The sequence below is a fragment of the Rhinolophus sinicus genome, linkage group LG02 (assembly GCF_036562045.2).
Source record: "Rhinolophus sinicus isolate RSC01 linkage group LG02, ASM3656204v1, whole genome shotgun sequence".
Taxonomy (NCBI): domain Eukaryota; kingdom Metazoa; phylum Chordata; class Mammalia; order Chiroptera; family Rhinolophidae; genus Rhinolophus; species Rhinolophus sinicus.
This window is the reverse complement of record NC_133752.1, coordinates 73,546,805-73,565,848: the sequence shown is the minus strand read 5'-3', so window position 1 is coordinate 73,565,848 and position 19,044 is coordinate 73,546,805. Positions and strand designations below refer to the sequence as shown.

The following is a 19,044-nucleotide window of genomic DNA, read 5'->3' as shown; positions in this document are numbered from 1 at the left end:
TCTTAACATCAAACAAATTTTTGTCTATGTTGGCAAATTCCTGGCTTCGTAGTTGAACTACATCATCCCTGCAGACAACCAAAAATATATAACAATGTCTAAGAAATTAATGGGACATTTTAATTCAACTGAACAATTGTTAACTGCCTATGTGCAAGGAGGTGCAAGGCCCAGTATGAATACCAAAAATAGATATGCAAATAAGTGTTGCCTTTCAAGGTGTCTCTTTAGAAAGCCCTATGTTCATCATTTCAACCATGCTAATACTCCAAATATTTTGGAACTTCTTTTTGGAACTATATTCAGTCAGTAAAAACCAATGTAAACTTTATAGTTTAAATTAGAATACACTGTACTATATTATGTTAAAGTTTATGGTTAGTAAAAACAGAAGTACCTCCAAGCTCTTTGACTGCTTGCTCTCATAGTAACAATATTTGGTTCTGTCTTAAGGTCAACTCCACACTCAGAAGCGGATAATTAAACACCACTGAGTAAATCTGAAATATTGCATCTCAAACGCAAGAAGCAAATTAGAAAGAGGAATTCTTCAAGAGTTTGGAGGAATAAATTAACAAGCTCCCCAAATTAAAGCTATTGGCTATGAATGAGATCACCTTAATTAGAGTTGATTTAACTTTGATACTCATTTTTAATATATTGCACCTTTTTTCTTATTCTACCTCTGTTCCTCTCCTCTGCCCCTTCCTGGTTTATATTTGTGAAAGATTATACACTGAAATACAAGATGTAAACACAGAGAATGTTAAGAAATAACCAAGGAAAGGGAAACTGTAACTGGAGATGTCAACGGATTCTTGTTCTTCCTGCTAATGGAATTTTTTGTTCAATGTAATGACTGCATTACATCTATCTAAGGACAAGACACGATGCTGGCAAAATCTACAGTAAAAATCAGTTCTGTCCTGACAGAGCTTGTCAGGAGAGCTTTTTATGAACTCTTCTAATGCCTTGACATTTGCAACTGACCAAAGATATGCATATGTGTAAAAACAAAATGTGGTGTATATGAGGCGGCGGAAAGGCGGGGCTGCACTCCACAAATTCTCTCACTTTCTTTTAGTGCTTATCTTCAAGACTGGTACTACTCACACTTCAGGGCACTGAAAGCCAGCTCATAGGACAAACGCTGAAAGGATTCATCCTTAGACGAGGACACAGACCGCAGGGGTTCATTCCCGTATTTTATCAAGATTTTCTCTGGTGACTTTTCCACTTGAATACCCTGAAAAATGTTCGCTGCCATAACGTAAACGGAGTCCGGATAGCCAGTTTTTTCGGGTAAACCAGCTGAGTTTTTTCCTCTGGATGAGGCGTCACCTGATAGTGCCAGGGAAGCGAATTGGGAGATCTCGGTATTTTTATCATTCGAAAACTGCAGTTCACTTGTGGAGCTTAACATGTTTGCCCCTTGACTGTCGTCGATAACTCAAGCTTGAATTACAATTCAGATGTTCCAGGAAACGGTTCTCCTTGTACCGTAAGCATCGTCTCTATGAAAAGAAAAGAGTAAATCACTATCTCTGTAGGACCACACCTGGTGGCCCACTCCGTGTGGCCTTAAAGACTAAGAGGTGGCATTTGCTAGCCGATCCGAGCTTCATATACTTCGAGCTGGACAAGCCCCAACGAAACCTCCACACATTCAAAAAGGAAGAGGGGTGGAGACGGCTCGGGAATCGGCTCCGAAGCGACGAGGGCCTTTTCCCCCGGCCGGTTTGGGGGGAGAGCTCCCCGATGAGCCGCGTTCACGGCCCCACGAGCGCCCCTTTCACCGGATTCCGCGAATCCTCCCTTACCCCAGGAGGCGGATGGTTCCCGGGGCTTTGGGGACGGAGACGCGGCAGCCCCTGCACTTCAGACACCGAGGGCCGGTGTCTCAAAACGTGCCCTCGGCAGCCCCGGGACCGCGGAGGCCGTTTGGTTCAAATGCAGCCTCACCCTCCGGCCGGGTTCGGGGCGGGGGGTTCGCGGCCTCCGGCGCTCGCTTCGCTCCAGTGCCGGGAAGGAGGACTCGCCTCGGCGCCTCCATGGGCCACGCGCACTCACCCTTCGCGGACGTGGCGGCGGAGGGGGTGGAACGCGACTCGGGGGGACCCGCGAACTCCGGCCGCGGAAGGGTAAGCCTCCTCCGCTTCTCCCAATGCGCCCGCCCAGGACCCAGATCTCCATGGCAACCGAGCGCGGGGCGCAGGCCGCCCGAGGCCGTTCCCGCGGGATTTGGCCGGTGCCGCCTCTCGCTGGGCGAGTTGCGCTTCCTCCCTCATCTCGGGACAAGGTGCCAGCCCTGCCTCCGGGCAAAGTCGAAGGCTCCCTGCACAGGTGGACTGTACCGTCCTGAGGGTCCTCGACTTCCCCAGAATCGCAAGTGGCCCCTTTTCCCCGACACGTCCCCTACTGTCACCCTGGAAAGCCAGAATTTTGTGTTGCTGACAACACACAGCTTTGCGGGTTTAGCACGGACACAAGGAATGTTAAAACAAATGAGTGTAGAACTATTGAAGAAACGGGGGGAAAGGGGAGGGGGGAGCCTACTTTATTTCCGTGTTGTTAGAAAAATACATTAGACGGACTCTAACGCGGTTAAGTTGTTTAAAGATCTTTGCCAATTTAAGACCCCATCCCTCCCGTCTAGAAGTTACCTGCGAAGAATGGCGTTGCTGGAATGGACCTACAAAAGACTGAATTCGCCACACCCTCCAAATAATAGAATGGAACTGGGAACATTAATAACTTCCTCAGAGGGTTTTAATGTGGCTAATTTTTGAGAACTCTATAGCGAAGTCTGCATCAAAGAAAAAACAGCTCTGCTCATTCTTATACGTAGTGGGAAAATACTTTATTAATTTCTAGAATAAAACCAAATGACTGAGATTTAAGTTTTCTGTTGCATTTATGTGCATTTAAAACACTTAGATGATGTCCTTTTAACCTATTTTGTTATCTCCAAAGTGCATGTACTAAAACCTAAAAGGAAAGGAAAAGATAGCTTTATTTTTCTATTGCCACTTTGAAACTTTTACAGCAAATTTCAATAGGTATGGATGTCTAATGATTTTAATGCCAGTCAGAATAGCTAGAACCATATTTGCATGCACTCTAATTTCTTTTACAGTAAAATTGAATGAACTAAGTAAGGCATATGTGAATACATAAAGGTCATGCAATGAAATGTAACATGTGCACATTTCTTGCCCGGTTTAGAAAAACCTTTTGTAAAATAGAACTGGGCATTGTATTATGGAACAAACTTGACAAACTATGTTTAAAGTTTTAAGTAAAAAAAAGTTAAATCATTTTTTAAAAGTCAACAAAATAGATGCTAATATCTATTTAAAACAAAACAAATCTGCTGGATACTTGGTCTCCATTTTCTTCATAATGCAAAAGAAACCGAAGCCTGCAAGTTGAACGAAGTTCTTAACTCTGAACTGAGATCTAAGTCATATGAAAAGCTTGCAAGTGCAAGCCCAAAGCTTAGCAAAAAACATGCTAAATATACTTAAGTTAAATATAATAACCCCAGAGTCACTAATGCTTAGGAATCTCAGAAATTTGTCCAACTACTTTGTAGAAGTGGTCCAATCTGGAAAAGTAAACATAATTTACATATACACAAACATCAGTTATGATCACTCAGGGATTCTAAATTGTGTTTTCTAGTCCTTTCCTCGGTGTGTTAAACATGAAGGGATAGACTTTGGCTTTTGATAAACAAATCTGTGTAATGTACGGCCAGTCCTTAATAACCCTTGGCCCCAGTTTCTGCATCTGTAAGGTGGAGATAGTACAGTTCTCCCCCTTATTCATAGGAGATATGTTCTAAGACTCCCAGTGGATGCCTGAAATCGCAGATAGTACTAAGTCATATATATATATATATTTTTTTTTTTTTCTGTTTGTATCTTCTACCCACAAATGTTTATAAAGCAATGTCTTTTCATCTTAATTAAGCACTTATATACTGTGGCCATAACTTTTGCAGTTTGAGGAACAACAGCAAAATTAGCATGAATTTCTTTTTCCTTCACAATTTCATGGATACAATATTCATTTTTACCACAGATCTTAGCAACCTCAGCCTACGATGTTTGGTTTTTTTTCCATATTAAATGGAAGAACTTTTACCTCTTCACTTAAAAGGAAGCACTTTACAGCTTCTCTTTGGCATATCTGAATTGCCAGCATCACGACTTTTGTGTTTTGGGGCTGTTATTAAGTAAAAAAAAGGGTTACTTGAACACGAGCACTGTGACAGTTGATCTAATAACCAAAAGGGTTACTGAGTGACTAACGGCTGGGGAGCGTATACAGTGTGGCTCTGCTGGACAATTCCTGGAGGGGACAGAGTGAGATTTCATCATGCTATTTAGAAAGGTACACAACTTAAAACTTACGAATTGTTTATTTCTGGGATTTTCCACTTAATATTTTCAGATCGCTGTTGACTTGGGGGTAACTGGAACCGCAGAAAGCAAAACCTTGGATAAGGGGATACAACTGTAATGCCTACCTTTGAGGATGTTTGTGAGGATTAATGAGATGATGTTTGCCAAAAAGAGTGTCTGGAAAGTCGTAAGTGCTCAGTTGTTAGTTCTTCTTTTCCACCTCTAGAAGTTTTGGTTATAAAGCAACGTCTTTAATCTTTAGATCCCAGAAGGTATGAGATTACAGAGAAAGCAAGTGTGTTGAACTGACATCTAAAAGACTTTTTTACTAGAGACCGTGTACTTGCCATGTTTATAGATTTTTAGGGATATTTTTAGATAGGCTGGTATATATAGTTCAGTGGTTTCCAGCTTTCAAGCACCTGAAGTCCTTGTTAAAAATGCAAATTCCTGGAACCCATCCCTAGAAATTGAGTTGATCTGGAGTGGAACCGAGGAATCGGCAGCTTGGGCAGTAACCCAAGTTATTTTGATGCAGTCAGCCCAAAGACCACAGTTTGAAAAACTCTGGTCCTAATTCTGCCTCTGTATCTGACTTGCAAAAGTCCTTTAGCTTCTCTGCATTTCTGTTCCCTCTCCTACAAAACAGATTAATTATCTTGGCTTATTTTGCATATGAGTTGTGAAGCTCTAATCTTCTTTTTGCTGTCCTGCAAACTTGTCACGCAGTATCTTCTTGTCTACCAGAAAAAATTTAAACCTTTCAGCAAGGCAGACAGAGTCCTCTGTGATCTGGCCCATGTCTGCCTTTCCAGCTTCATTGCTTGGCATCCTAAAACCATTCTCCAAACTTCCTTATCTTTACACATGCTGTTCCCTCCGTGTTGAAAGCCTTTCCTTTTGTCCGTCTGGTGAATGCCTACCAATCTTTGAAACTCAGCAAGCACCACCTCTATAAAATCCTCCCTGGTATTTGTATTGGGATGTAAATGTAATCTCTGCAACAGAAACCCAAATAACCACCAACTTCAATAAAACAGCACTTTATTTTTCACATATAGTCCTGTTGGCATAGTGGCTCTCCACTACAAAGTCATCAGGCCCTCAGACTCCTATTTCAGGCTGCATTTGAGGGCTTTGCTCTTGGCAGTGTAGTTCAAGATAGCTTACCACCATGTCCATCTCCAGCCAGGGGTTAGGTGAATAAAGAGGAAAGGGAGGGCACGCCGATTCCTTTCAAGGACATGACCTGAAAGATGCACACATTACTTTTGCTAACATTCCACTGTCCAGAACTCGGTCACGTAGCATACCTAACAGTAAAAAGCGTTGATAAATGTGTTCAGCTAAAAATCAAAGGAACTATTACTATAAAAGAAAGGGAGACTGGGTATTGGGGAACAATTAGCAGTCTCTGTTACAAACCTCTACCCCCTGACCCCTTCACCAACTAATGCATACGTGTATGCATTCATTATTTAAACAAGTATATATTAAATTCTTACTCTGTACCTGGCACTATGCTCAGCCCTAGTATAATAGTAAAAAACTAATGTATAGAAACGATTAGGGACCTTATCCTCAAGAAATGAGTGGGTAGCTATACTTGTATTTTGACACCCTTCAATTTTTATTATAAATATTTGCATACACATCTGTATTCCCCCTCCTGCCATGTTTCTACCTGCACAAGCTGAACAACGTACACACACTCTAAAATAGTTTTATTATATTTTGTATTTTTCTGATAAATCTTTTTATTTCCATATGCTAGCAACATATCACTGTCTTTCACAAGCACACACATGCACAGAAGATTATAAATATAAGGTATCTGAGGGGTCATGATGCATTTTGTTATGCATCACACAGTATATAGTACAATCTGCTGAAAATGTGAAGTAAAAGCTAGCTATAAACTTAAAATACTGTTGTCTTGCAAAATATAATTTGAGGAGCTTCTTGCTTTTTGATACATCAATGTCAGTGACAATTCATTGTATTGAAAGCAAGATTTGATGAGAGTCTTTACCCCCAAAGTAAAGCTTAGGCAAATACCCTGTTTCCCCAAAAATAAAACCTAGCTGGACAATCAGCTCGAATGCGTCTTGTGGAGCAAAAATTGATAGAAGACCCGGTCTTATGTTTGTTATGTTATGTTATATTATATTATATTATATTATATTATATTATATTATATTATATTATATTACATTATATTATAAGACCTGGTCTTCTAGTAAAATAAGACCAGGTCTTCTATTAATTTTTACTATAAAAGACGCATTAAAGCTGATTGTCTGGCTAGGTCTTATTTTTGGGGAAACACGGTAGTTGTGGGTTAGAGAATTCATGGTTACTATTTACTCTAATCATATGTATAATCCTGCCTCTTTACCTCTCACTTCTAGTTTATGGCCTCTTTGTGGGGGGGGTGGCAGGGAAGCATATTAAATCTCAGCACTGTACAAAAGCCACCATAGAGATAAGTATGTGGATTCAACTGTTGTGAAAACAGAATAGTAAAAATTATAGTCTTTAAGTAGCACTCCGTCATATGATCAGAACATTAAACCAGAGATGGTATAGAAAATTAAAAGTTAGTTACCTGGAACTTTCTGCCACAGGGACTTAAAGGAGTGATTTTCTTTTCCCAGGGATAGAGTATTTGAAATATTTGTAAACTAACATTCCTTGCATTTGACTCAGAGTAGCTCCTGTATGTTAGCCAAGTAGGTATTTAAGATACATTTGCTCACTTGCTTCAATTTGATCTGAGCATATAAAACCACTCAGTTCCACTAACACCTGTTATAGAAATGTAACAAGCATACAAAACATACAGAATTTTAACTGTATGTTCCTAAACATTAGGACTCAATTTATAATTATTGCTGTTTAGAAATAGTACAGTCAATTTTCTTTGCAACAATTCTTTCCCTTACTCTTTTTTATTTCATAAAGTTATCCAGTGTTCTCTTGTGGACTAAGCTATACCCGACTTGGAACTTTGAGACACTAAGACAGTCCTGAGGATCCTCAAGGCCTCAAGAGTAAAGAACATTTGGGGACTCATAGTCAGATACTGAAATATCCCATCCCCAAAGGAGGGGATGAAGGATAGGTGCCAAGAAGGTGGGAAACTCACCCTACATGTGTGAACATCGTCCTCTGGTTCTGGGTGAGAGCTGGCATGAAGAATGCTTTACATATCAGAGGGTAGCATTACTCAAATGTCCTCTTGCCTATCCAAAAGAGCCATATCCACTTGCAGAGGGGAAAGAAAAGATCTCCCTTAATTTGGAAGCAGCAGAAGACTGGGATGGAACAAAAGTCCACACCATAGCAGTTCAGAGACAGCGCCATTAGAAACAACGCTCTGAGATTTAGAAACTAAAAATAACAGCAACTAAGGAAGAGTTTGAATTATCTAGGATGCAGGGGAAAACGAGGATTCAGAAGACTTATTCCAGCCCTGGATCATCCTTTATGGCCCAGGAAAAACAAAGATTACAATAGACTATCATTGTAATAGATTCCACCAGCACAATAATTTCCCAGAGTTAGCTATTCGAGTACCACTTGCAGGATTTTCCCCCCCATACCCATATACTACTATTTATATTAGTTACTCAATGTTTTATTTTAAATCACTCACATTTTTTACTTAAGTAGAACTATAAATAGTAGATCAGCATGATTTGCCATACATGAAAATAACCACAACAAAAACAAAAACAATACTTTAGATTTAGTAATTACAGTTTAATAGGTTAAAAATAATTGCAAAAACCACAATTACTTTTGCACCAACCTAATATTAAATTCTAGCTAGAAACAGTTGGGGCAAGACTCCAGGCTTGAGGTTGACTATTCTTGATTAAAAAGGGAGATGGGCAATATTAGAGAAGTGTTAAACACTGGTACAAAAAATGAGACTTTCTCCTTGTCAGAAGGATCAGAAGAGCATTGAATAAAGCAACTTTTCTCATTGTGTGGTTAGATGTTATTCAATGCCAAGTCTGCATACCGCTTCAAATCTCGTCTCATACCTTCAGGGGTGCTGGCCACACTTAAGAAAACACTGCATTAAGAGATTTAAGTTCAAGAGTTAATTAAAGGAAAAGTGTTTCCTCTGAAACAATAAGGAGAAAATATAACAAATTCAGAACTGGCAAGAAAGAAATGAAAAAGATCTCATGTCACAGATTAATATAGTCTACTTACATGATAGTGGAAATTTGAAAACTAGATAGAATCAGAGGACCTGGTTTTTAGTTCTAATGTCATGAGGAAGCACATCTCTTCATTTTTTATATTTGTTTCTTGATGTGTTTAAGTCTTATGTCTTATTACTAAGAAAAAATGAGTGGAGAAGGATTTGAAGAGATTAAGATTGGCAGTCAATAAGAGAAAAGTGTTTAAATACCTATTTAAATATTTATTTAACAATGTCTATTTAAAAGTTTATTTTACCAAAGAAAGAAAAAATGTGGGAATAAAAGAACAAAGATATAAGACAAACAGAAAACAAATTTAAAAAATGGTAGATGTCAATTCTACCTAATCTGTAATTACAGTAAATGTAAATGGATTAAATGCTTCAACCAAAAAGCAGAAGTTAGTAGAATGAATTTAAAAATCTAACTATATGCTGGCTACAAAAGAAATAGTTTAGATTCAAAGACACAAATAGATTTAAAGTGAAAAGGGAAAACTGTAGCCATGCAAACTAGAACCAAAAGAGAGCTTGAGTGGCCATACCATTATCAGACAAAATAAACTTTAAGACACGATTGCCTCTAGAACACTTTTTTCTGAGAAAATAAATCATAAACTTGAACATGTCAAAACATTCTGGCATGGGCAAAGGGTTAGTAAAATCATGGCAGGTCTAAAAATTCTGTTGATCAATGATTTCATTGGGAGCACTGGGTGTGTGTTTGGGGTCAAAACTAAGCTCATGCCTCAATGTTAGAATATCCAGCAAATCGCATTGTGTGGAAGAGGTAAAGGTATGGTTTTTATGGAGATTCTGGCCCTAATGCTCAGAATACATGATAACTGCATGTATTCCTTTGGGAAATGTCACTTTACACTGAAATTATACATGTTGACTTAGTATTTAAATGCTTGAACACATATGAAAGAAAATATTAAAAATTAAATTATGATTTCCTTTTCATTTTAGTCTAAATTTAAAGATCACAAAGAGTCATAAAATGGTGGGAAGGGATATTTTATGTTTTTGTATAACTAAATAAAAAAATTCCTGCTCCCCCTCCAAAAACTAATCCAACTACACCAGACCAATCAAACAAATACATACCCAGACCAATCAAACAAAAACCCTAATACAATAATGATCCTAAGTTTGAGTGTGCTGTGTTATTCTGAACTAGATTTGGGAGCCATCTGCTGGTAAATTGATGAGTTACATATGATTTTTTAAAATGGATATATAGTTAGGGTTCCCAGATAGTTTACAGAATGCTTAGTTAAATTCTAATTTCAGATAAACAACAGATGATTTTTTAGCATATAGTACTTGTTCCATATGCCATGTACCTTGTTTTGAATTTACAATTTCACACTTTAAGTGACTCAAATAGGTTTCCTTGAAATCCAGATAGTATGGTTATTTAGGAATATATTTATTGCTATATTCACAAGCTCCAGAGAAGTATTCGTCTTCCTCTATTCTATCATATACCTGGCTCCTTGTCATTTCTTAATTCAGCTCCTCTTCCTCGACTGTATTTCTTTCCTGCTGCTACACTACCCTACAGTTTCGTATGTAAGGAATCTAGGTCAATTATAGCTGTAAATGAAGACTCCAAAGAGAATTCACTTTATTCTCTGTAGTAACTTAGCTGCAGATTCTACTTATCTTTAATAAAGCAAAAAGTACTATATATATTTATATTTTTTTACCTTTAAATTTTTTAAATTTATATTTTGAAATATATTCAAGCATATTTAAAATACATTTACATGGTGTTAAATTTTTTAAAAATATAAAAGGATATCCTGTGGAAAGTCTCCCACCTCTGTCTCAGGCACCCAAAAGTTCATTGATGCAGAGGCAGCCGATACACACTATGTGATCTTTAGTTATCTTCAGGGACATTATTGTCAAGTAAGAGGATGCAACAGTGTTGTCTCCCAAGAAAAAAAAAGTACCATAGACAACAATAAAATATTTATTTCCTCATAGCTATGGCTTTTATTTTTTTTAAAGATTTTTTGTTAAAAAATGTAGTTAGCATACAGTATTATATTAGTTTCAGGTGTACACCATCGTTATTCAACATTCATATACCTAAAGAAGTGATCACCGTAATAAGTCCAGCAAGCATCTGACACTGTACCATGCAGTCACAATATTATTGACTGTATTCCCTGTGCTGTACATTACATCCCCATAACTGATTTGGTTTATACCTGGAAATTTGGACCTCTTATTGCCCTTCACCTTTTCTCCCTTTTTTAATTTTTCAGTTACAGTTGACGTTCAATATTATTTTATATTTTATATTAATTCCAGGTGTACTGCATATGGTTAGACATTTATGTAATTTAAGAAGTGATCCCCCTAACTAGTCTACTACCCACTTGGCATTATATATAGTTATTAACATATTACTGACTATGTTCCTTATGCTTTACTTTACATCTCCATGACTATTTGTCACTACCAGTCTGTACTTCTTCATCCCTTTACTTTTTTCACCCTGCTCCCCAACCCCCATCCCATCTATCACTCCGATAAAACTAGTACTCATTTGACAGCATATGTAGTTATTACAATATGATTGACTATAATCCTTATGCTATACCCTACATCCTCATGACTACTTTGTAACAACCAATTTGTACTTGTTAATCCCTTCCTGTTTTTCACCCACCACCCTAACCCCCTACCAGCTGGCAGCCATCAAAATGTTCTTTGTGTCTATGAGAACAGATAAAGTTCCTGTTTTGTTTGTTTATTTTGTTCTTCAGATTTGACATACAAGTGAAATCTCATTACGTCTGTCTTTCTCTGTCTGACACTCCACTCAACACAATACCCTCCAGGTCCACCCATGCTGCCGCAGATGGCAAGAACCCACTTCCTTCCCTGGCCGAGCAATATTTAACTGTATATATGTACCACCCCCTCTTTATTCATTTTTCTATTGACGGACACCCAGGCTGCCTCCACATACTGGCTATTGTAAAGAATGCTGCAATGAACATATGGAGGCACATGTCCCCTCGAAGTAGCATTTTGGGGTTTCCTCAGATAAATACCAGGAAGTAATATCCCTTTACTTTACATCTGTGTGTGTTTTTCAATCTGAAGTGAGTCTCTTGTAGGCAGCATATGTAAGGGTTTTGTTTTCTTATCCATTCAGCCACCATATGGTTTCGATTGGAGCATTTAATCTACTTACATTGAAACCAGTTGTTGATATATAGCTATTGCCATTTTATTATTCATATTTTTGGTCTTTTTTTTCTTCCCCATCTTAAAGAAGTCCCTCTAAGATGACTTGTAATACTGTTTGGTGATGATGAACTCCTTTAGCTTTTTCTTGTCTGGGAAGCTCTTTATGTGTCCTTTGATTTTAAATGATAGCCTTGTTGGGTAGAGTAATCTTGGTTGTAGTTTTTGCTTTTCATCATTTTGAATAATTCATGCCAGTCCCCTCTGGCCTGCAAAGTTTCTGTTGAGAAATCAGCTGTCAGTCTTATGGGAGCTCCCTTGTAGGTAACTAACTGCCTTTCTCTTGCTACTTTTAGGATTCTCTCTTTTGCCTTTAACCTTTGCCATTCTAATTATAATGCATCTTGGTGTGGGCCTGTTTGGGTTCATCTTATTTGGGATTCTCTGTGCTGCCTGGGTTTATATTTCTATTTTCTTCGCCAGGTTAGGGAAGTTTTCAGTCATTATTTTTTCAAATAGATTCTCAACCCCTTGCTTTCTCTCTTCTCCTTCCAGTATCCCTATGATGCAAATGTTGTTATGCTTGATTTGTCCCAGAGGTCTCTTAAACTATCCTGAATTTTTGGACTCTTTTTTCTTTTTGTTGTTCTGATTGGGTGTTTTCTGCTACCTTGTCTTCCAAATCACTGATTCTGTTCTCTGCTTCATCTAGTCTGCTGATGATTCCTTCTAAGTGCATTCTTCCTATCAGTTATTGTATTCTTTACTTCTGACTGGTTCTACTATTATGGTTTCTATGTCCTTTTTTTATGCTTGCTATCTCTTTGTTGAGGTTCTCACTAAGTTCCTTGAGCATCCTTATAACCATTGTTTTGAACTCTGTATCTGGTAGGTTGCTTGCCTCTATTTTGTTTAGTTATTTTTCTGAAGTTTTCTCCTGTTCTTTCATTTGGGATGCATTTCTTTGTTTCCTCATTTTGTCTGCCTCTCTGTGTTTGTTTCTATGTATTGGGTAGTGCCGCTGTGTCTCCCAGTCTTGCCACATGTCCTTATGTATATTAGGTGTCACGTGGGGCTCAGTGGCACCATCTCCCTGGTCACCTGAGCCAGGTGCTCCAGGAATGTTCTTTATGTGGGCTGTGTGTGTTGTAGTTGAGCCTTGATTGCTGTTGGCGTCAGTGGGTGGTATTGACTCTCAGGCTGACTGGCTGTGGGGTTTTGCCATGTCCACGGCTTATAGGCTATTGTGTGGGGGGCTTACCCCACAGAACATGATTTGCCTGAGCAGGCACTGGTGCCTGTTGAGACCACCCTTTGTGTGTGCCTCTTGTGGGGCTAATTGTGTAGTGCTCTGCTGTGGTCTGAAACCAACCTCCAAGTATGTTCATTCTGGGGCTCCAGTGCTGGCCCAGGTCAACCATGACCTGTGACCAGCTGGGGACTACCTGGTAGGAGCTACAAAGTGATAACCAGTGCCAAGTCTGGGGTAGTTCTGCAAAAAGCCAGGACACCAGAGGCCTGCTGCCACCTGCTGGCTCCTGTAAGGTTCAGCCGCTGATAAAGCCTCCTGCAGTATACAAGTTGGGTGGGGCGGGATCTCTGTGAGTCAGCAGGGTGGAGCAGCAGAGCTCACCAGACCAATTAGATTCAGATGTGGCCTGTGAGGATGGGCTCAACACAGGAATGATGGCGCCTGCCTGCTGGCTGCATAGGAGAAGAGCTCCACACAGGGAAAGTGTGGACTGTCCCTCCAGTCCTTGTCCTGAAGGTACACAACTCAGTCTCTCCCCATATGTCTCCGACGCCCCCAAAATCACCGTCCCTTTGCTGGAGCCCAAGGTGAGTACTTGTGTGGGCCCTTTAAGAGGACGTCTGGGTTTTTTGCAGCCTTCCTTCCCACCCTGATGGCCAGAATCCCCACTGTTTTTCACAGCCAGAAATTATGGGGCTCTTCTTTCCAGCACCAGTACTCTGGGCTGGGGAGGCTGGTGTGGGGCTGGGGTCCCTCGGTCCTTTGTGGCTGAGATATCTCTCCTGATTTTCAACCACTACATGGTGGTTTGGGGCCAGCCAGTTTTGCGTCTCCACCCCTCCTATTAGTCTCTACGTCACTTCTCCTTTGTATCCTTAGGTATAAAACTTCTATTCAGCTAGACTTCAGATGGTTCTCCAGGTTGATTATTCTATAATTCAGTTATAATTTTGATGTGTTCACGGGATGAGGCAAGCACAGCGTTTATCTACTCTGCCGTCTTGGATCTCCCATAGCTATGGTTTTTAATTTTTGTTTTGTTTTGCCTGAGGAACAAATAACAAGAAAATGTACTCTCTTAAATATTGGTTGCATCTGAAGGATTGCCTATAGTTGCAAAAATCTATTTAATTAAAAACCTGCATTATAAAATATCACAAGATGGAGATATTGCTCCATGAAAGTGGCAGTTAAAGAGGATAAGGGAAAAGAATCATTTTGTTTCTTTTTGGGCATTTTTCTCTCTGTGTCTTTCTCCCCATCTTCAGTCAATCAAGGTAATGAGATGCATTCTAAGGGCCTATGTTCAAATCCCAGGTTTATCTCTTTCTGCCAATAGTTCTGATTTAAGTTAGCCTTTTGGAGCCTCAAGATTATCTGTAAATACAGGTTATGCCTTTGTTATGAAGTTGGCATTAAGTAATATATTTGAAAATGGCAATGCCCTCCAGCTAAAGCCACCAAGAACACACCTGCAGTTGAACAAGTTGAGGTTATTACTCATTGCAGTGAGGGAGAATGTGCACCATGGGGGTCAAGGGGGGCGTCTCAGTAAGAGGGTGTTAGAAAGGACCTATTACAGGATGTGGGCTGTTGTTAGGTGACTTGTGGGAGGGTTCAAGGAAGCAGGGCTCACTCTGGATTGAGCGCTGTCAGGATGCAAGGACAATCTATGACTGGATATCTCAATATTTATTCATCAGGGGGGCAGACTAGATTGAGGTTAAATTCTAAAGGTAAAGAAGCAATAGTGAGGAGTATTAGCTGGGAGAGGGAGCAAGCTGGTATTTTGTGGGTTGCACAGAGACTTTGTTTTTGTCCATACTTCTTTCTTCCTCCTCCTCTTTTCCCTCCTTCTCCTCCTCCTTTTTCTTCTTCTCTTTTATTCAATAATTATTGAGCACTATTCTAGACATTAGGGCTATGGCAATAACAAGACAGTCTCTGCCACCACAAAACTTACATTGGTACCCCAATTTGAAAAGCACAGCCATAGTATTTTCCCAGGTCACAAACAAGTGAGCATCACCAAAAGAATTTCCAGAGACTGTAAGGATATATGCACTCACCAATTTTCATAATGCAAGAGAACCCAGAATGATTGTTCTGAGCAAGGCAGGCTTGCTTCCATAGCGTTGCCCACTTGGTGTCAACTTTAAATGGAAAAATCTTCTGAAAACAAAACATTTTTAATATTCAACTAGAGAGTGAAAAAAACTGGACACCGCTGTTCTCAAAAAACAACCACAATGCTACATGTGATTTTTGTATGTGTGCCAATTAAAAATACTCACCTCTAGTTACTGAAATAAATTTTCTTTTGAGGATGAAAGGTATAGTTACTGAAAGGGCATTGGAAAACATGAAGTAAATTATATTTCAGGAGCCACCAATGCCCTATAGCCAATCTTTCTAATTTTATTGAAAACTAAAAGTAGGTTCTACTCAATCTCCATGTAAAACCCCTCTGCTCTAATTCTGATCATTAATTTTTTTAAACAAAATCTTCTTTAGGAAAATGCCCTTTTTTATTATTGTCAATTTTTTTTCCTCAGGAACTTGAATTTAATAGAGGATTAATATAAATTATAGTACTGAGAAATAAGCAATGCTAATTATGGAGGATTCTATAACTGTGATACATTTAACCCAATAATTTAACAGTTTCTTCATCTCTAAAATGAGCTTTGTGCTTTGGACTTTAATCTTTAGTTTACAGGAAACTTCTAAAATGGAATTGCTAACAAAGCTCTCCAGTTGTTTTAAACACAGAGACCTACTGTTTGGCAAACCTGCTTGATCTTTGTTTCTTTGTTCTCTTCTTGAATCCTGCTGCTCTCGGTTCCATTTCTCTGGGTGTACAGTTTATACTGTTGTTAAACTGCTTTCAAGTTGAAATGTCTGTTCAGGAAAGGTATTCAGGAAGTCTAATAAATAGATGACTTTGCTACTTGACAGCACTGACATTGCTCTGCTTCACATAAACTTTCCACTATCAAATATTGCATGAGAAAATAGCTCTAATCTTCCTCCTTCTACTTTATTTGAACAAAACAACTTAAAATTGGCTATATTTCTGAAAATATTAGATAGTGTATAATAGGTTTGTCAAAATACCTCTCACCTGCTCATAATACTACAGAAGGATATCTGCAGATAAAGATGAAACAAATACTATGAAAAGTTGCTGAGTTTAATGTAATGTACAAAGGAAGTTTGTTATTATATTTTCACTTATTACCTTCAAGACAGGACAATTTCTGATTTTGTGTTAAGAGTAACTGTATTTGCTGTGAGTGCTTATTTAATAAGCTTGATTACTTGAAAATTGTCATTTTCTATTACTTAAGTTAGTAATTGTACTACCTCTGTATAAATGATAGTAGATAATGTATATGATTACACATGGGACATTTAAAATGTTAGTGTATGCACCATATACAAAAATTAACCCAAAATGGATCAAAGGCCTAAATATAAGAGTAAAAACTATAAAACTCTTAGAAGGAAACACAGGAGTAAAGATTTGTAGTCTTGTATTAAGTAATACTTTTAGTTATGTCACCAGAAGCAGAAACAACGAAAGAAAAAATAGATAAATTGGACTTCATCAGAAGTTGAAATATATATCACTAAGAATAAAAACTTTAGTAGCGTAAAGGACAACATCAAGAAAATGAGGAGTGGCCATCTTGCTCCTGCCCCTGACAGACTCTCCCATCTAGGTCACGAGGACGCCAAGACCACCGAGTGTACCCTTGCTGACCACGTTGTCCCAGGTGGTACTTTCTGCTGCCACCACAGCGGCTCCCTCTCTGAGGAACGCAGCCCTCTGTCCAGGGGTATTGCAGGCAACGAGGATCTTTCACACTGGGCAGCCAAGTCTTGCCCCTGTATCACCTCCTGAATGTGGAGGAGAGGTTCATCATGAGATGATCCCTGAGGAATTCTTCCAGTTCCTTTATCCTAAAATCAGTGTAACAGGACCCTATGTGCTCAGAACTGGGCTTATCTTATATTTTTTATCCAAAGGAACATATGTGATTACCCCAGAGACCACCTCTGCCGTATCGACAATACAGCTGATTGTCTATGTAATTAAAAAATATGGTGGTGCTTCTATTGAGGAATTTGCTGATAAACTCAATGAGCAAAAAAATTGCCCAACCAGAAGGGGCAAAACAGGCTTCTGTCAAATACATCCAGGATGCAATTGATTGGGAGAAGTCACAGCAGGCACTGGTTCAGAAGCGCCGTTACCTTTTTGATGTCCAGAGGAATAACATTGCTATGGTCTTGAAGGTTACTTACCGGGACGGCTGCATAGAGCATACAAGGAGGTAAAAAATCACCTGGACTATCATATCTCTGTGCAGAATATGATGCATCGGAAGGAACAAGAGCACAGGATAAGCTGGGCAGAGAAGTGTGTGGTGCAGAGCATCTCTGCACAGCAGGAAGAGACGCCAAGCGCATTACAAATCCAAAAGTTGCTTGCACAGAAGGCCCAAGCACGGCCCGTTCTGTAAATGCATCTATCCCAACTAAGACAGCTAGAAACAGTTAACTGACTGAATGGAAAGTAGTCTATGTGACCAAATCTGTCTTGCAGGCTACTGAAGTTACAGTTTAGCCTACCTAAATATGAAGAGCTTGAGTTTCATATAGTGAGAAAGTTTAAACAAATCATTTGAGCAGTGAGATGTTTCTTGTCCTTCTTGCTCTGCATTTTAAATTGTTTCATAATCACTTCTGAATAAACAGTTTGCTTTCAATAAAATTTGGTGCCTGACTAAAGATGACCAAGTTATAGTTTAAATTTGTAATTAATTCTGCCATCTTGCAATAAAGTGACAGTGGAAACAAACAACAACAAAAAAAGAAAATGAAAAGACAACCCACAGAATGGGAAAAAAATTTAAATCATGTATCTGATAGTGTATCCAGAAGATACAAAGAACTCTTACAACTCAACAATAAAAGACATAGTATTAAAAAGTAGACAAAGTATCTGAAGAGACATTTCTCCAAAGAGAAGATACATATGGCCAGTAAGCACATGAAAAAATGCTCAACATCATTAGTCAGTAGGGAAATGCAAATCGAAGTCACAATGATATACCATTTCACATCTTTAAAAAAAAAAGAAAAGAAAAGAACCAAAACACGGAAAATATGCATTGGTGAGGACACAGAGAAATGTCCTCATTTTAAGTATAAAATTATACTTAATACATTGCTGATAGGAATGTACAGTGGTGTAGCTGCTTTGGAAACAAATTGATAATTCCTCAAAAACGTAAACATAATATTGCTATTATACTCAGCAATTCCATTCCTAAGTATATGCCCAAAAGAACTGAAAAAAAGTTGCTGAAACATAAGCTTACACACGAATGTTCATAGAGCAGTATTCATGATAGCCAAAAGGTGGAAACAGTCCAAATGTCTATCACATGATGATCAGGTAAACGAAATGTGGTACCTATACAATGGAATATTATTCGACCACATAAAGGAATGAAGTTCTGATGTATAATGCAACATGGATGAACCTTGAAAACATCATGTTAAATGAAAGAAGTCAGACACAAGAGGCCACCTATTTTATGATTCCATTTATATGAAATATCCAGAATAGCCAAATCCATAAAGATAAAAGATAAATTAATGTTTGCCAGGGGTTGGAAAGGGGGAATGAGGATTGACTGCTAATAGATCCGGGGTTTCTTTTGGGGGTAATGAAAATGTGCTGGAATTAGATAGTGGTGATGGTTGTACAATTTTATACAAATTTATACAATTTTATACTAGAAACCTGAGTTGTATTCTTTAAACTAGAAACTAAGTTGTATATTTTAAAAGGTTAAATTTTAAGCATTTGAATTGTATTTCAATAAAAAGTTGTATGAGAAAAAAATGTCTTTCATATCTGAGATTAAACCCATATA

At 38.6% G+C, this 19,044-nt stretch overlaps 1 protein-coding gene and 1 pseudogene across 4 annotated transcripts in view; one reads left to right on the top strand and one right to left on the bottom strand.

Moving 5' to 3' along the window:
• The window catches only part of NSUN7 (NOP2/Sun RNA methyltransferase family member 7), a 32,022-nt gene extending 30,599 nt beyond the window's left edge, over positions 1 to 1,423 (bottom strand). For 3 of the 4 annotated variants that reach the window (XM_074324601.1, XM_074324603.1, XM_074324605.1), the window contains exon 1: positions 1,114 to 1,423. In XM_074324601.1, coding sequence (XP_074180702.1) covers positions 1,114 to 1,423 — 310 coding nt within the window. The remainder of the gene's footprint in view (positions 1 to 1,113) is intronic. The other variant, XM_074324604.1, reaches the window with a different exon arrangement.
• A 409-nt stretch (positions 1,424 to 1,832) lies between these two features.
• Positions 1,833 to 18,228, top strand: LOC109458364 (uncharacterized; annotated as a pseudogene).
• The last annotated feature ends 816 nt before the right edge of the window (positions 18,229 to 19,044 follow it).